Genomic DNA, 18,985 nt, shown 5'->3' with positions numbered 1-18,985 from the left:
CTAAGCAACTATAATCTTAATTAAAAAAGCCTGTGGTAATTAAAATAAAATCATGAAGAATCATGTGAATGCATTATGTAAGACAATAGTGGGGTTTAATTCCCATACTAATTTTTGTGTTTTAAGTCATGTTAATTCCTCTTACAGTAAATTTAATCCACATTACAGCTCAACATGTTGAGGAGGGAATCCCTAATAACACACTGTATCCAATATTGAAGTATGCAGCTACAAATGATTACATTTATTATGTCAAACCTCCCCCTGCCACATATATCTTAAAAAAATATCATCCTCCTTTTCATTAACTTTTTTGTTGTTTTAGAGCACTGCAAATATTTGACTTGATTTATTTGAGATTTTACCCTCGCAGAGAGGGTAATTCATCAACTTCTACTATTACTTCCCCCAAACTGAAATAATGCATATATCCCCAAATGTGGTAACTATTTTTATTTAGGAAAAAAGAAACAAAATATAATAAAATGTTTCAGTAGTGCAAGGCATGTTTTCCTATGTGTTCATGAATAAAGTGTTTCATTGTTTATATGTTCTCTAATGTAATGTCAATTTTTAGGGTATTCCACAACATGATTAGATTACAGTTTTTGTATTTCAAGCAGGAAATGTTTGGTTTTAAAGTGACTACAGTATGTTCTATAATCACATTCCATTTTGTTATTTGTGTGCGGTTGTATAGTTTTCAGCATTGCTTTCTACTGCTGGCACTGCTTTCATTTTCTGGGATGTTATCTGCATGGAGTTTGCATGTTCTCCCCGTGTTCATACTGCATGGGTGTCCTCTGGGTGCTCTGGATTCCTCCCATGGCCCAAACACATACTGGTAGTTTAATTGGCTTCTGTAAAAGCTGGCCCTTGTGTCTGTGTGTCCCCTGTGATGGACTGGCATCCTGTCTAGAGTGTATCCTGCCTTGCACCCAGTGCTTCCAGGGATGAGCTGTGTGCCACTGTAACCCTGAATTGGTTAAGCACTTTTTGAAAGTGATATAATGTGATAATGTGAAAGCTATATAATATATATAATATAATATAATGTGAAAGCTCAATGTGAAATAATGCACAAGGATACCACATGGAATATTTATCCATATTATCCAATAGTTATTACATTTAGTATTTTTTCTTTTTCATCACTGCTAGTTTTGTGCTGTGTACTTTGAGATCCTAAATTATTGTACAGTATTCTAATTTCTGACCTTTCAGAAATCAGGTCTTGTTGAATTACATTTAAAGTTTATTACAACTGCAATAATATACATTTATAAATATACATTTTAAAAATGATATTTACATTTTGAAGTAATTAACGTTTTCAAAATAGTTTAACAAATATTTTTTAAGATCAATGCTAGTTCTAGCAGGCAGTTTGTACTTCCATAAACCCAGTAGGTGAACATACAGTACTGTAGCTGAAAATAATGTCTTGCAACAGTATATAACACAGAACACTTTAAATGAAATATTGGCAACATATCTAAGAAATGTACTGTAGCTTCATACATTTATGGATTTTCAGTCATTCAGTGTATTTATAACATTCTCTAATGTCATCTTATGGAAATAAAAAGAACAGAAACTTGTAGTTGATTAAAAAGAAAAAAAAAAGAGATTGTAATTTCTAAATGCTTAGATCATTCCCTGTTGGATTTTTGAGCATTCTCTTACAACGACCTGCCTCAGTAATCTGAACTTCTGAAATACATTTGTTTTAATTGAATAGAAAGAACAACATCCATTAGTTACATGGGAATGCATTACAATGAGTACTCACCCCAATTCCAAGAACATTCAAAGGCTTTTGGTAAGGCCCGTCTGGGCAGGCCTCCCAAGTTGTGTAAGAAAACATACAGAGTAAGAATTGTTGGTATTGTGCTCAAATACAGTAAAATTGTAAGGGCAGTAAAATGTGCAAATGTGAAATTTGAAAACAACCCAACAATAAGTTGCCCTTTGGTCACCTCCCCAGCATACTCAGTATGCAAGAATTACTTTTGCTTTGTGAACAACCATTCCATCTATGAATTATAAAAAGTGCTAAGGAACCTGTTCCTCCAACCACAGGTTCGTTTTATCTCCAAGATCCACCAGTGCATCCATACACCACACTAGATGATTATTGTATATAATATCCCCTTTTGGGGATATCTGTAGTAATACATATTCCCTTCACATAAAGGTATCCCTGCAGCACAGTATTCCTTTAATCACCCACCCAACTTACAGATCACAAGACATGACTTATTCATAGGGTAGTTCAAGAACCCCATTTACCATAACCCAGTGTCACAGTGGAGAAATTCAGCAGAATCATTTTCTAGAACCAGCTCTGTTCAGTAACCCAGCATGCCTCCTTATGCCATACAGTGGAAACAGTGAAGTTCCAGGCATTCTCCTCAGTCCCTTCTCAGTCACTTCAGGCGTTCTTAGCCATGTGTCCCTGGTCGTCTACACTGATCGTCTGAAGTCCAGTTTTGGGCAGAGGATGGAAAAAGATGATGATGTGGTCTTCCTCCTCTGCTCTCAGTCTCTGGTGTCTATGTTGAGCCCTCTTGGATCCAACTGCTGCTACAATTTTCCCACAAACCTTCCTTTTTTCAAAAGTCCTCCAGTTTTCTCTTGCCTTCAGCATTCTGAAGCTTTCTTAACAAGGTACAAAACATAACTCTTTCCTGTGGAGGGTGGAAGTGTCCCTGTGATGTGTTGGGAGAGTGCAGAACTGAGTTGCAAGAAGGAAACCTCTGTATACAGATGGGCAAGTATAATGATCCGATGTTCATTCACACCCTGTTCTTTGGGCCCCCATCTTGACCACCAGCACAGTCAAACCTGTTTGCAGCCCCACACGGAACCTCTGAATGGTAAGACAATTACCTGGTGTCTGTGCTAAGAGGGCCTTTGCCCTTTTAAAGAAAGCATAAACTAAAAATCACAGTAAAACAGGTATGCCGAAAATCACAAATCTGTGCACACTGAACAGAACATACAACTTACTCAAAAAATTCACTACATCAGCAGCTAAACTAAAGTATGAAATAACCCCTGTTCTCATCAGTTAAGATAATTTGTCAATGACAATTTCAGCTAGGTAAAAAATGATCTTTTTAGATTAAATATTTCTTGGACAGAGCCCTGCAAAGCTAACGCGATAGGATATATTGGATATATCAGGGAATAAAGCACAAACCTGCATCAACACTAGAGATACATTGACCCAGGGAAACATCACATAGCCCTTAAGACCTGGTGTCCTCCTATTCATTCTGTGGCACTGGCCTTGTCTGCATTAGTTTCTATAGGCTCTTGCCAAAGAAGCAAATATTGCAACTAAGAAATAGTCTTTTTGTCAGCCTGTTAATGGACTTTATATCAGTAAGTAACTACTATAATAATCAGAAAGAAAATGGAATATGCTTGATTATATTTCCTCAATGAGCTAAAACATATTTGTATTTTTTTGTAACAAAACTGTAAAGCAAATCCAATGTGCTGTTTTATACTGATTATACTAATTTGTTTTACTGTTACTTGAGTCTGAGAATTCTAAATGACTGATAAAAATACATGCGTTTCTTCACTTTACAAGAAGCAGAACCATGCAATAACTTCACATGAGGACTGACAGATAATAATAGTCCATTCATCTCTCTAATGCTGGAAAATCGGTGTACTCTGAGTGGAGAGTTGCTATGGAAAACATTAGATAAGCTCACAGCAAACAGACATTTATAATCTAAACATTGAGGGAAGCCTTCCTGGACTTTTGACTTTACTTGAAAAAGGGATAGCATTAGTGGGCAGATGTAATTTAATCATATTCAGAGGAGAAAAAGGCATTTTGTAATTGTAAATAGTGTTGAACAAATTGTACTGTAGCTTAAACTGATGTGAAGCCCTTCATGCACAGCCCAATTAAGAAGCAATATTTTTACTGCTCTGTGCTGTGCTTTGTCAAATGTTTTAGTAAGGTTATGATTAAAAAAACATAATTATTTCCTTCTTCTGAGCATTCAACAAGACTTAAAGTGAAGATAATATTTTTAAGCTTACTTAATAATAACACGGGGTTACAAAATGCTGTTTAAAGACATCCTTATTCTCCTGCTATTGTTGAGAAAGGACAATGCAGCCCATAATTAATGTGCATTTCTATTAAAAGAGCAGTTTTTAAGCATCACTTAAAATTCCATTTTGAGTAACTGCAGCAATTAGGAGTCATACCAAGGTTTCAAGACACTTTATAAGCAAAGATACCTCAAACATCATGACACATGCCATTAAGACCAACTCTGAACTTCCCATGTATCAGATTATAGTCTGAAGCACATTCACTCACCCATTATGAGATTGAATACAGGAGTAAATGAGAAAAAAAGGTATGCAATTATGTTGAGGGGGGGTTCTGAAATGTTCCAGGTTCCAGTGCCTGAACATGAACATAAATAAATTAAATGAGGGCAGAACAGAAACATGTTTCACTGTCAAGGCAGGATGAGGTCTTTCTCATCTTTAATCCTTTATTTTTACTGAGTCAGACATATCAGCGAACACATTCTTATTTGAAGTTATTACCGTGCCATGTGTCTTATTCCAATGTTTTACAGAAGTAAGATAAAGAAAAGAATAACCAAGAGAAAATAAATACTGTACCATAAAGACATAACAGAGAATGGCATGTTACCGAGTACAAGTTTCAGACTGAAATAATTAAATTATACAATTGAAATAAGTCTCAAATACAAAAGTGGATTGTTTCAGCTTATTTTACAGATTTTTCTAGCTATTGTATATACAATGTACAGTTTAAGACTCCATATAGTCCTTGTGCCCCAACGAGCTCTGTTGGTAGGGCATGAGACTCACGGTAGTGGGTTCGTGTCCCATGGCCCTGGGCAGCAGCAGTATGGGGCAGTGTTGGCAGTGGCGACAACAGCAACACCACTAGCACTATCTGTGTGGAAGAAAGGCCTAGCAATCTACTTCTGAATCTTACCATGAAAACTCTATGGATGGTGACGGGAAACTAGCCATAGGGTCGCCATGAGTTGACACCAACTTGACAGCACTCCCCCATCCCATATTGTACTTTACTTATCCTTTATTAATTACTGCATTTGTAAGAAAGTTTGGATTATTTTAGACAGGTTATCATTTTTCATTCCTAGTTCTGGAAAGGTGTAGCTTCAGATGTTATTATTTATTGATTTATTGCACTTAATTTAAGATTACTTTGCATGGTTAAAGTCCAACTTGCCTTATCACATAAACAACAGCAAAAAAGAGAAAGATGCATCATTTTTTAAATTATGCAGCTGGCTTATCTGAAAGCAGATTGTGCACATTTCCCATCTTCACTTATCCTGTCATTGCCTTATGCTGTTGAATAACTCAGGCATCACAGATATGCCTTTTATTTCCCATTGCATACTTCACTAATTGCAGGGTTTTTGTGACCCCCCTTCAATCCAAACAATCCAATTTTCAAACAATCCAAAAAAATTACAACTTTTATTCAACTCTCCAAGAAATTTATTTTCTGGCTATTTTAATATAATCTGAAATACATGTATAAAAGATAAAAAAAATGTTGTGGAAAAACAACTGAAAAAGCAGGGATGGCAAATCTGAATTTTGCCCTGTAAAACTGTAACATTCTTTGAAACTCATGTGCTGTTTAAATGTGTTAGAAATGTATTGCTGTATATGTAAGTAAAAAAGAAGTAATCATTTAGTTTTGATCTTTAATGTTATACTGTCATTTACGGTCACTGTATTGTCTATAAAATAGGGATATTTTTTAAAGTGATCTTGATTCAGTTTCAAAGAAAAACTTTTTGAAGTGATATGGCAATATAGTTTCTTCTTCACATCTCAGATAAATTGAGCACTGGAGATACTACAGGGGACTTACCAAGAATTCCCCTAGTATTAGTAAATGTGAAGGGTTTGTAATCTTGGGAAACCATTTACAGTAGATTGCAAACTGTTCCTTTCCTACACACTTGGCTCTGACTTCAGAAATATTCTTTAGAAGTATCTTAAGGGCTTTTTGTTTTCAAAACATAAGGAAGTGATTTATTTTGTTAACTGCTTAAACAATTAGTTGTGTGTGCGGTAATAGATTTCTTTAAACAAGCATTGTAAATTCCAGGTTCTAAAACTCCAATAAGTAATTTAAAACTGTAGTGCAACAACATCTAACAATTTAAGTTTTAAAAAAACATTAAATACTATGCGTATTATCTAAGATACATACCTGGCATCAAGAAGTACATCTATACTAAATACAGTATATCCTGACATCTTGTTTGATCTTATGTTAAGATACACCTACAGTAAGTGTTTTGTTCTTACAATCCATAAAAAGCTACTACATTTATCAAATTATATATCTGAAATAGGCTGATCACTGTCCCCAGTAGTAATATTAAATAATTCCAAAATCCACAGTTTCTCACTGCAGGACTGTAGTTATTCCCTTAAGTATAGCGCCTCCTTCTGGTACAATAATACATTAAGGATACTAAGTGTAGGAAAAATATGAACAAATATTTCTGTGGCAGATAAGTACATATTGAATTGAAACCAAAAGCTCCCACCACACACTCCTTGTGTTACCCCCTACAGGTGCACCCCTACATGGGCTCTCTGGAGGATGGGTTTGACCTTTGTCGTTCTGCACATCTGTTTAAATGCTCTGTATGTTATCTGGGATTCCTTGCTTTCTGTCTAACACACAGTATGCCTAAGGCCCATGGAGGCACTACTATCCATGATAACCTTATTAATGTTTGCTGCTCATTCAATTGTAATTGTAGTCCTTGCAACAGTGATATACTGTATCATGATATTAAACTGATGGTTCTTTGAATATTAAATATAGTACATTTAGCTTTAATGTGCTAGGTATCTGATATTTAATTGATATGTTGGAATGTGTAGTTGAAACCACATAATTTAAATCAAGAGATGTTATGTGAAAATGTACATGTACAATGCAGTTGTCTGACCTAATTTAAAATACTGTGTACAAATTTTGGTAGTCACATCACAAAAAATATATTGCTGCTTAGGAATCAGCTCAAGGGAGAGAACAGGACACATTCTTTTAGTCTAAAAGGGCTCAAATGTTTTTGTTTCAAACAGAGAACACTATGAAGGGAACTGATTTAAGTATTCAAATTCTCAAAGGCACTGTCAACCTAATATAACTGCAGTATTATCAGTAAAACATTAACCAGAAACAACAGGAAACTGTGGACAGGCATTTAAATCTAAGAACAGGAGGCACTTTTTAACACAAAACATTGTGGGAGTCTGTATCAAGCAATCCAGCTATGTTGGTGAAGCTGAAACCCTGGCTTCTTTCAAGATAGAGGTGGATAAGATTGTTGGATTTACAAAGTAAAAAGTGGTCATCTCACATTTGTAACCCTTCAACTTTATTACAACAGGCTAAGCAGATGAATTATATCAACAAGTGAAGGACTGCAATTAATATACAAAAACAATTCTTTATATCAGACACAGACAGTTGAGATATCTTTTCCAGCACATTAATTTTGATTATGCACTTTATATTAGCATGTTTTGTTTCTCTTGACATAAACAGAATTTAATAGCATATTTCTCATATGGATGAGTGTAGTAGTGAGAAAAATACGATATGACTGATATAACAATAAAACTTGTGCTTTGTAAAAACAGGAGATGCAGTTGAATCATAAGAAGATATATCTGTAAAACAATATCATATGTAGAATTAAGTAAGATTTTCAAGAAGACAGCCTTTTGGAGAGAGTTTTGATTTTTAATGTGACCATAAGCTTAGATACAGCCTGACTAACATAAAACACACCTAAATAGTACAGCCTGACTAAGGTTAAAAAAACATCTAAATTAGAGAGTAAAACAATAGGTGTTCAAATTAATTAGCTTGTTTGGCTGGTGTTCTTATGCCATCTCATTTCTACCAGCATAAATATAAGATGTACATCTATGGAAGAGGGTCAGAGATGAGATAACAAACAGGCAACAACAAGAATGTGTATTATGCATTGCCTATCATGGTGGCTTTGGCCACAAGTTTCAAAGCACAGAACTTCAACTGAAATAGTGAATTTGATTACATTATTGTTAAAAAACATTTTCATAGTTTTTTCAGGAACGGCTATACAATGTTTTGTACCAAATATTAAAATTAAAAACATCAAGAAAGAATAAAATATGAAATAAATGTTAATTATTTTTTATTTCTGTACAGAGAATTTAATTTTATGTGGTAAAAAGTACTTTTCCAGCAGAGGGCGCTAACGATCTATGTGTAAAGCAAATACTATATAAAGTAATGCTAACGATAACCAAGGAAAAAGCAGAGGTTACTATTATGACAGTACAGAGTATGGAAATCCTACGTCCCCTGTTTCCCACAATTAGAAACCACTTTGATAAAATACATAGAAAAAAGTGGAATATATCATGAATTATAATATAGTGTGTATGACAGTTGATTTCAATCTTGTTAACAGAATTCTTAATTACTGAGGCTAATTGATCTATTGTAATATGATAATTTTCAAAAACTGTGTTACAATCCAATTCAGTACTGGAGCTAAAACAAATTAAAAGGAAAAAAAGTTAATGAAAAGGCTGCAGTAAAACTATTTCTGTAGATTACAGCTTTTAACGTTTTCTGAACTCTTTCTTTTCCAAAATACTCCATTGATTGTGTGTTTTTGTAATGATATATGGCAAGCCGAGTTCCATCCATTTACTTACCACTTTCTTATGAAGTGGTTGCTGCCTTAGTTTTGTCTAAACATCTCTTGAAGTGAGACATGTTAATGATGTTAGAATACAGGTATCAATAACAAATTACATCATGGCATTTAAAAAACTCCCCAAATTGTAGTTGTCTTCATCAGAGGTTCAGTTATTCACTGTATACTGTGCACAAATTAATTATTCTTAGTAATTATTATTAAAATGGTTAATATATTTCATGTCAAAAAGAATTGCTGTACCTTCCTGTAGAAAAGGGGGTGGGGTTTAGTACACTTCATAATCATGGTGGCAGTCCTTACTCAGCTGTTAGGCCAGATGCTGCTGTGCATCTCTGATTCATTTCTGTGGAGAGCCATTTTGATTAATGCATTTTCTTATTGTAAATTCCACAATCACATCTGTCCATTTTATCATATTTTAACAAATATCTATTGAATTCCTTACAGTTGCTTAGTATTTTAGTTCTCTGGGACTTTTCTGGACTTGGACTTGGCTAGCTCAAAAATGTCTAGCTTGGTTTGGATGCGGCAGCCTTGGTCAGTGGTGACCTACTGTGCATGTTCTTAGTGATATTGTTTTACTGAACAGATCTCTGTGTTTTAGATTCCTTCCAGTCAGCTAGAATACGCAATAAATTAGTATTCAATTAAGAGGAACAGGTAGTCCTCAAAGACTAAGGTTGGGAACACCTGTATTAAATGGTGGTGGACAGAGCTGAAGAGATGATCTGGGCTTTTGTAGGAGTATGTTCAGGGGAGAAGCTACTGTAATAATAATAATAAACTTTATTTTATATAGCGCCTTTAAAGGTGGCTTCTCAAGCGCTTTACAGGATGACAATAACAATAAATAAGAAGAGTACAACAATAAATTAGAAGAATACACAAGATAAGACACAATTACAATTACAGCAATACAACAATGACAATAGAGGAGACCGTGGAAGGTGGTACTAAGAAGAGCAGAGGGGTGAAGAATGGAACCAGTTAAGTAAAGGCTTTTCTGAAGAAGAAGGTTTTGAGTCTGGATTTGAAGGAGTTTAGAGAAGGTGACTCTCTGATATCCATGGGCAAAGTTACAGAGCTTGGGGGCATAGCAGGAGAAGGCCCTGTCGCCCATACTGGATGACATGGCTGTACTGTCCCATGGCTGGACTGCTGTAACACATCAATTTCCCTACGGGATTAATAAAGTATTATCTATCTATCTATACAATGCAGACGGGCTTGGGGGACAGCAAGGAGGGCAGAATTTAAAGAGCGGAGGTTGCGAGGTGGGGAGTAGGGCGATAATAGTTCAGACAGGTATTGAGGTGCCAAGCCATGTAGAGCCTTATGAGCATGAGGATAAGGATTTTAAAGTCTATGCGGAATTTGACTGGGAGCCAGTGCAAGGACTCCAGGATAGGAGTAATGTGAACACTTGCACTAGACCTGGTCAAGATTCTGGCTGCTGAATTTTGGACATACTGCAGTTTGTTCAGAGTAGATTTAGAAACCCCAGTGAGTAGAGAATTGCAATAGTCAATTCGAGAGAATACAAATATGTTGATCAGCTTTTCAGCCACAGTTAATGATAGCATATGGCGTAGTCTTGCTGTACACATATGTAAATCTTTTAATCTGTTTAAAGTTTGATTTACCCAGTTAGCTTGCAGAAATTGTATATTATTTTAGCTTTACTGTTATTATGATATGGTAGGAGGTTTGATGGTCTTTTTATAATTGTTATTGAGCTATGAGTATTGATTTGGAGTGGATGGTTATACACTATTGCTTTTCAACTCACTCATGCAATTTTGTTTTTGAATTTTATGCTGAATATATTTTCTAGTAGAAGATAGAAGTGTTTAAGAAAGGGAGATGGTGATGATTTTACTGTAGATTCGTATTCTTTTGTAGAATGAGCTTTCGTATGCTTAGAATTAAATATATTCTATATACACAATTTACATTTTGATTTAAAAATGTGAAATGGAATGGCTATAAAGTTTATTTAAAAAACTATTAAAACTAAAACTGAAATGTATTAAGACAGCAAAAAGCTCCATGCACTGTGAAAAGACCTCATATATTTATTCTACAGGGACAATGACAACATTTCAGTCACATTGCATTTCATATAACATTTCACAACATTTCAGTCTCTTATATTGTGAAATGTTATAGCATTGGTTTCAAACTGGCTTCCAAACACTAAACATGGTAAATATTTTTGCATGTTGTGCATACAGGTTATGTCACATGATTTACTGTTCACAAAGTAGTTTTCTGATAATGCAAATTATTTTTTCTGCAGTTGTTTTAGGAACCTGTGAACACAATGGCCAGATGCATGCTGACAAAGATGTTTGGAAACCAGAGGCCTGTCAGATCTGCGTGTGTGACACTGGGATAGTCACATGTGATGAAATATTCTGTGACGAAATAGGAGATTGTGAAAATTCTGAAATTCCTTTTGGAGAATGCTGTCCCATTTGTATAAATAATCCCACACCAGTAAGTAAAATCAAAATTGTTTTATCTTTTTTTTGTTACATCTGTAAAAGTTTATTAATGATTTTTTACTTTGACATCATTGTCACTGACATCATATCAGTCAAACTGTATATGTACTTCTTATATAACATATTTTACTTACAATGTTTAAAAGGCATCATTTTGTTACGACTCCACAGCGGAAACATTGTGTTTCCTTTCTTCTCTATTCAGCATGGAATTAACCTTTACTTGTTCCTTTGCAGCCTATGCATGCTGATGCAGCTACCCACCTGAATTAGTTTGTTATTACATAAATACTGGATCTGCAAATTGGTTTCAAGCTTTAAATATTGAATTGAAAACAATTTACTGCACCATCTACTGCTTGCTCTTTAAGATGTCCATAAAATACAGATGTACAATATATGAAGCAGTAGCAAAAGGGATTGTTAGTTTTCTTGGAAAACAAATGGACTATGGATCTCAGAATATTGTCAACATACAGTAGTGCTGTGCAGTGATATTTCAATCAAGTCATGACCATTTACAATATAACCACCCACACTACTTTCATCAAAGTAATGCCGTACACCTTGTTGTTTTAATCCTCATAACGACTTGGATCTGTATTACTTTTAATCATTGGTCCTCATTTGGGCTAATTCTCCACTGACATAGCACATACAGTATACAGTAAGTAGCTTTATATGATGTGGAACTGTGGAAGCATCTGCTTCCTGACTTTTAAATTGTAAGGTGACCCATCATCTTCCTCAAGCTAATCGGATGACAAATTGTCATTTTGTCATTCCACACCTCCTTCTCAGGGAATGTGCAATCTTATTTGAGCTTGCCACCCTCCTACACCCAGTGTTGAGAAGAAGAAAATAAGCATATTTTCCTTAAGAGTTATTTATGGCTTCCAACTGAGATGCTACTGTAAGTCCCTCCAGTAACTTTTAGGTGCACACTCCTTATAAGGCAGATGCGTAACTGTAAAGTTTCCTCCTAAAGTGTAATTTCAACTGTATACACACTTTCAGCATCTGCTAAGTTTCAGCTGATTATCAGGCCCAAACAGGAACAGAACCAAGCTCAATCTTTGGAGCCCTAAACTCTCAGGCTATCTAATACGTTGTCTGGTTAGGCCTTTGTTTTCCAGCCTTTCCAAACTTTAAACTAGCTTTAAAAATTTAAACTACATGTTTTAGCAGATAAGGTTATAAAAGGGAAAAGCTTCTCAAATCTCTTACACTAAAATGTACTTCCTCTTCAGCCCTGTCCTAAATTCACTCACAATTGACTTTAACCAAAACACAATTTCCCTCAGAATAGCTGATGGTAACAGTGAAATGGCCAATCAGACACTAGCATTACTGATCAAGCAGTGCCCATACATTAATGCACCTTTGTTTGTCACTTTTGTAGTGTTCTGTTGCATCTAGGCTTCACTGGCATGCAACCTGATGTCCTGTATGGGAGAACAATACAGCACATTTGGAATTCCTTATACTGTCTGCCCTTGGACCAAAACAAAGTGGTCATCTTTTAGAATGCAATGTTTTCATCTGAGAATGCTGGAAATGTTGCTAAGTGAAATGCATTATCTCTACCAAATTAGGTCTTATAAAATATATCTATTAATTTAAAAGGACCAATGCTGAAACCAGATAGCACAATATATTGCATATAGAATTGTCATTGTAACCAATTATTCTAAGACATGGCACCTTTTATTTAAAAAGCTTTCTCTTTGTACTTTTTGTGGTGTAGGCAGTTGCTTTGTTATACTACAACATAACCATACACATACAGTATGAAAATTACTCCTGAAGTAGAGTGAAAAAGAACAGATGTTCTATAAATATCTCAATAACCGCATCATGACTGCAGCAAGCAGAACCACTGTTGTACAGTATTTTTAAAAGATTTCAAAGTTGCAATATTTTAATTATTTTAACTTAGTTAGAACTCTACACAGGAAAAAACATATTAATCGACATACAGACCACCAGGTTGATGTCAGGGAGAGTTCTTTCCGGACCCTAAGAAGACGACACAATCCAGGGTAGTGGGAGGAAACACAGGGAAAAAAGGAATGCAGGAGATGGGAATGAAAACAGGGGGGGCGTGTCCATGGTGTGCTGGTGGTCGGGGGAGCTGTGGCCAAGGCAAACAATCCAGAAGAAAGTCCAAGGGGGAATCCAAGCGGAGGCAAAAGTCCAAACTGGGTGGTCCATCCAAAACAAACAAGATTTAAAACCAAGAACCGGGTCGGAACCGGCACAGGAACGGGAACTAAAACCTTAATGAGGCCAGGTGTGTTCCAGGTCCCGGACTCGCCTGGTACCGGAACCAGAGCAGTGCCTGGTATAACGTCAGCGTCTGGCTTTTAAGGGGGAACTGAAAAGGGGCTGGAACGGAGCAGGTGTGGGAGATGAGATACAAACAAAGAAGGGCTGGAGCGCCCTTAAGAGGAAGGTTTACGATCGTGACAGTTGAGAAAAAGTTTTTATCCCCAAGTGATATGCGTCATGAATAACAGCTAATAGCTAAATGCAAACTCACTGACTAGTTTCCATTACTACAGACTGTTAAATGTTATATGTTGCACTGCATTCATCACAACATTATTCACTCTTTTATGTTGTAAATTATTTATTATTTTTATACTGTATGTTGTATTTGTCACGCCTGACATCCCTCCCTAGAGGGCGCTCCACTGCTCTCATTATTGTTCATGTCATTTAGCTCTCCAGGTGTACCCTTTTAGTGTTATTATTTAAAGACCAGCTCCTCCAGTCCTCGGGGCTCATCATTAGGGAAAGATGTCACGAGGCCCGCCTAGCACCAGGAAACCCTACGTCCGACTCCTGAGGGCATAGGCCTCATCCCCGACACCTCCCGTTTCCTGAGCCCGGGGTCTGGAGGATCTCGCCCCGTCACCCTTGGACCTCCATGTTTCGTTTGTCTGTGTGCTCCCCCCTTCCCGGGATTTTAACTTTGTCGCGTTCCAGGATGGATTCCCAGTTTATGGACTTTCGGACCGTGCTTTGACCTGCCCTTGGACCCGTTTGGATTTGGATGCTGTTTTGTCTTCCCCGTACACTGTCTCACGGACGGTCACTATTATTTTGTGCACTATTAAACCCTTGTGTGTTCCTTTTTACCACGCCTCCTGTTTTCTCCAGCTCTTACCGCATCGCATAGGGTCTTCTACAAGATCCGACACGGATTCCAGTCCGTGTCCATTACAGTATTGTAAACTTTATGTTACATCATATTGTATACTGAATAATACTGTTATTGTTGTCTTCATCTATCTGAATGAATAGATGAAGAGAGTGCACTGTAGTTGTTGCAAATGGCAAAAAACATTTAACTTGAACTTAATTAACTTACATTCACTATTTCTTTTCAAGGGCCCTCCCACCAGAAATGGAGAAAAGGGACAAAAGGGTGAAAGGGTAAGGCGCAGAAAAACAGCTACTTTATAATATGTAAAGTTTATTGCTGTGTTTATAGCTTTTAATACTGAACATGCTGGTCTTTCTGATTTTGAGGGATCATTCTCAATTTTGTGAACATTGTGTATTGAATTGAGTTTTGTTTTAAACCACAATTTATTGGTGTTTTCATTTTCATGTTCATTTTTTACATTGTCATAGATGGAGATTGCTTGAGTAGACCAGTAAAGATAACAATAATAGCATTAATTCACTCTGCACTTTACAGCTAAGCAATAAACAGAACTCTTATTTCCCAGGGATTACCTGGAATTCCTGGAATTAATGGTGAACCTGGCATTCCTGGCCGTCCTGGACCACCAGGAGTTTGTCAAAACTGCGGAATTCCTGGTGAAGTAAGGACTAATTTAAAATTGTTATTGGTGAAATAATTGTGGTGAAACTGTTTCTAATAATGCATTTTAAAAATTAAAAAGATAGCAAGAATAATATCAATGTAAATGTATTTAGATGGTGATGACACTATACAGTGCGATCATTTTAGAACAGTGCTTGTAATTCTTAACTGAAGAATAATTAGCTCCTCAAGAATAATTAGCAGAGGCCTGGCAGGATCATAATTTAAAAAAAAATTCAGCCTAACTACTCTGTCTCATCCCTATTTTTTTCTTAATTGTACTTCCTAACAATCACCACATTTTACTGTTATCTAAGATAAAAGAATTAAGTAATAGGGAGGTCTAATATAAATTGCCCAGAATGGACAAATGACCACCTTCTGTTTGTAAGCTTTCCATGCACACATTTCACACCCTCACAACTCTAGTCTCCCCACCATTTCCTTATACTGTGTTCTTTGCAAATAAACATACACCACAATAGATATAGATTGTTTCTTATGCCTTTGAGTCAAACCCTAATAGAAAATACAAATATATTGGTGATAGCTTTATATATATATAGAAATATTTTAAAAATACCTTTCAGCATATGTACAGTTTGCATTGTACTACATTATACTCAGTTTGAAAAATAAACTGAACTGGTAGAAATTAAATATACTGTAGTTCAATTCAATATGTACAGCTGTAGTTCAATTTCACCATCAGTAAAGATTTTAAACTTCAGGTAATCTTAGTCCAAACACCTTTCAGAAAGCCATCCAAAAATACTGTGCCATGTTTTATGAAACCAACCACAAATTTAAAATTAAATGGATTAATTTTCATTTAATAATACATTTGAAAAAGAATCTCCACAGACTTAATACTTATAATTATAAAAAACCTCTTTATGAGTATCCTCAATTCGACTATAAATGGTGTTAGCTGAGGTTAGACTGCATTATACTGTAAAATGTTAAGATTAAAAAATGTGGTTCTTTGTTAGAACTGTTACATACTGTTATATAGAATGACTACTTATTGTTTGTTTAATGAAAACCTAATTGTTTTCTTTTAACTGTAATATTACATGTTTTAACAAGAGCACATATCATGTACTTTATGTTACAGCTGGTCATTCAGCTGTTAATGAAAGATATCAAATAAACAAATGACGCAATCTTGATTTTTTTCTCCACATTTCATAATCTGAAGATGTGCATATACTACACAAATCATTAGACTGACAATGACACATTGACACTTTTGTGTGTGTGGAAAAAATGTATGATCTTCTGTTTTTATTCTTGTTTTTAAAGCCTCAATATAAACCTGGAAGTGGAAAAGATGGTGGAACTAGTTATGGACTTCCTGTAAGATAACTTTTAAAGATATACATATACAGTATATTTTAATTTAATAATGCATATTCTTATTATATACAGTACATTACTGATTATTCTCCATTTGATTTTAGGGCCCTCCTGGTCCCCCTGGTCCACCTGGTGCAGCTGGGAGACCTGGTTCACCAGTAAGCTGAGAATCAGTTTATCTCATTGTTTCATAATGTGACTACATTCTGGTTTACCCTGACATATGACAGGGACAGTGTCTCCACCTCTTTGGTCTCTGGGTTGGGCTATGCATTTTAACACAAAAGTTCAAGAAGCGAAATTACAATCACTGGAAATAATAGTTTCATCTCAAAATACAAAACTCAGCTGTTAGGAATCTGACAAAACAGAAATAAAAAAGAAAATAAATTGGAATTCCCTATCTACCATGAACATAAAGTTTCATTAATAGTTTTCTTTTATAAATTGCAAATCCTGCCATCTGATATTAAAATCAAATTCTGAATGTTTTTTGAAGTCAATGGGATTTTAAAAGAGAAATCGGTAAAACAATGAGGAAGCAGACAGCTTATCAAAAAAAAAGATATGACTTAAAACTGACAGTCCAAATAGAGAAGTGCAGTAGATTTTATACAGTACAAACCAGCAAGCTTCTTAAAGTGCTAATATTAAGATGCCAATTCCAAAACAAACACTAAACACAAAAGCTAATGAACTCCTCATACTGTAAATGTCATAAATGAAAATACTAATCAGTACTGTAATCATATTATTAAAATTATGTTTCTAATTGTGTTGTCTCACTAGGGACATCCTGGACACCAAGGACCCCCAGGGGAAGCTGGAACTCAGGGTTCACCTGTAAGTTCCCTTATTTTTTATATTTTAGGATGACAGGAACATTTTCAAATTATAACTTATTGAAAGGTATTAAACATACAGTGACATACAGTAGGACTGCACTTTTTAAGAAAAATGAATTCAAGGACAATTCATTCAGTTGATGAAGAGTACATGGTGTAGACAGAAAGGAATGTTTTTCTAAGCACATGCTGGTACCCAATTTAAAGGCTATTTTGAATTTGAACAATGACGCTATTATTGCACAATGATAGATATTAATAGGTCAGATAGGCATGACTTCTCATGTAGCACAGGTCAGGTTTGTTTGGTCAGGTCCAGATACTTTTTCAAAAGAAACTTTATCTTTAATTAGAATTCAAACCAATTTCCATTTAATTGTATTAATAATAACACTAGGTAACCAGCTTAGACAGCCCAATTTTTTTTCCAATTAAAAAAGAGGATTAGCACCACTTAACACTAATGAATTAAGTTTCGGGGAGACATCTTTATAAAATATTTAAAAAGGATGCATGTACAGTAGAGTATGTAATGGATGGCACGGTAGTGCAGTGTGTAGCAGTGCGACAGTGGGAGGAGCCACGGTCATCACCAGTATAAGTCGACGCTCCATCTGAGGGGATGGAGGCACTGGTGTGAGGTTAGTGAGAACCGAAAGAAAAGAAAACAAAAAAGAAAATTAGAAAATGCGCTGTAGTGTAGAAAAAGCACCCGCTTGGTGGTGGAGCCAGACTGCACTTGCCCAGTTTTGGGGGGTCGTTTGCGACAGCTGGCAGGGAGTGCATGGCCAAGATACAATCTAAACAAGATAAAAGGTATAGACACAGAACAGGACAGGCTAAAAACAAAAGAAGAAAAACGGTGTAAACGGGACTGCCAGTGTACTGATGCTCCTCTTCCAGGGATATCCCTGCTCATCCTCTACAGGGGGTGCTCAGTGTCCCTTTAAAGAGCCCTCATAGCTGTAGCTCACCTTTGATAAGTGCATTCTGCTGTGATTACAAAGTCCAGGCTTCGCCCTTCTCCCAGGGTTCCGTCTCCACACTGAACACACCCCTCGCGTGTAGTGCCACAACTGGTTATCATTGTTGCCTCAAAGCTCTGGAGGGTCTGGGTTTGATTCTGGACCTGGGGTACTACCTGGGTGTAGATTGTACAGTATGTTTTCCCTACAGTATGTTCATATGTGTTTTTGCCAGGTGTACCCAGCAGGAATATGATCCTATTGTGAGCATACGTGACTGTGTGTGTCTGCCCTGCATTGTATGGCATCCCATCCAGAGCGTATCCTGCCTCACTCCCATTGCTTGTAGGGATAGGCTCTAGTTCCTCCTTGACCATGGATTGGATGATATACAGTAGTTAGAAAGGGATGGAATGCATGAAATGATTTTGGGTCTTGTCTAAAATTTTGTATATTGCCAATTTGTAAAAATGGAAAAAAAATATGATATTTTTCTATTTTTTTTCTTTTATGGGCTGACTTTGAAAATATGACTTTTACAGGGATCACGTGGACCTTCTGGGGAGAGGGGACTGAATGGCTTACCTGGTAAAGATGTGAGTACCAAAACACTGTGTGAATGAAGATGAAAGACAAACCTGAGTTTTGGAATATTGATGCAAATCATTTA

The 18,985-nt window shown here is 36.0% G+C and overlaps 1 protein-coding gene across 1 annotated transcript in view; it reads left to right on the top strand.

The window, feature by feature from the left end:
* LOC102697758 (collagen alpha-1(III) chain-like) overlaps window positions 1-18,985 on the top strand; it is a 66,757-nt gene that overhangs the window by 8,184 nt on the left and 39,588 nt on the right. The window contains exons 2-8 of the mRNA XM_015358976.2: window positions 11,101-11,300; window positions 14,705-14,749; window positions 15,049-15,144; window positions 16,452-16,505; window positions 16,610-16,663; window positions 17,295-17,348; window positions 18,858-18,911. Coding sequence (XP_015214462.2) covers window positions 11,101-11,300; window positions 14,705-14,749; window positions 15,049-15,144; window positions 16,452-16,505; window positions 16,610-16,663; window positions 17,295-17,348; window positions 18,858-18,911 — 557 coding nt within the window. The remainder of the gene's footprint in view (window positions 1-11,100; window positions 11,301-14,704; window positions 14,750-15,048; window positions 15,145-16,451; window positions 16,506-16,609; window positions 16,664-17,294; window positions 17,349-18,857; window positions 18,912-18,985) is intronic.

This window comes from Lepisosteus oculatus, chromosome 12 (assembly GCF_040954835.1).
Source record: "Lepisosteus oculatus isolate fLepOcu1 chromosome 12, fLepOcu1.hap2, whole genome shotgun sequence".
Classification (NCBI taxonomy): Eukaryota; Metazoa; Chordata; class Actinopteri; order Semionotiformes; family Lepisosteidae; genus Lepisosteus; species Lepisosteus oculatus.
Note: the sequence above shows the minus strand (reverse complement) of the source record. Positions and strands in the feature narration are given on the sequence as shown.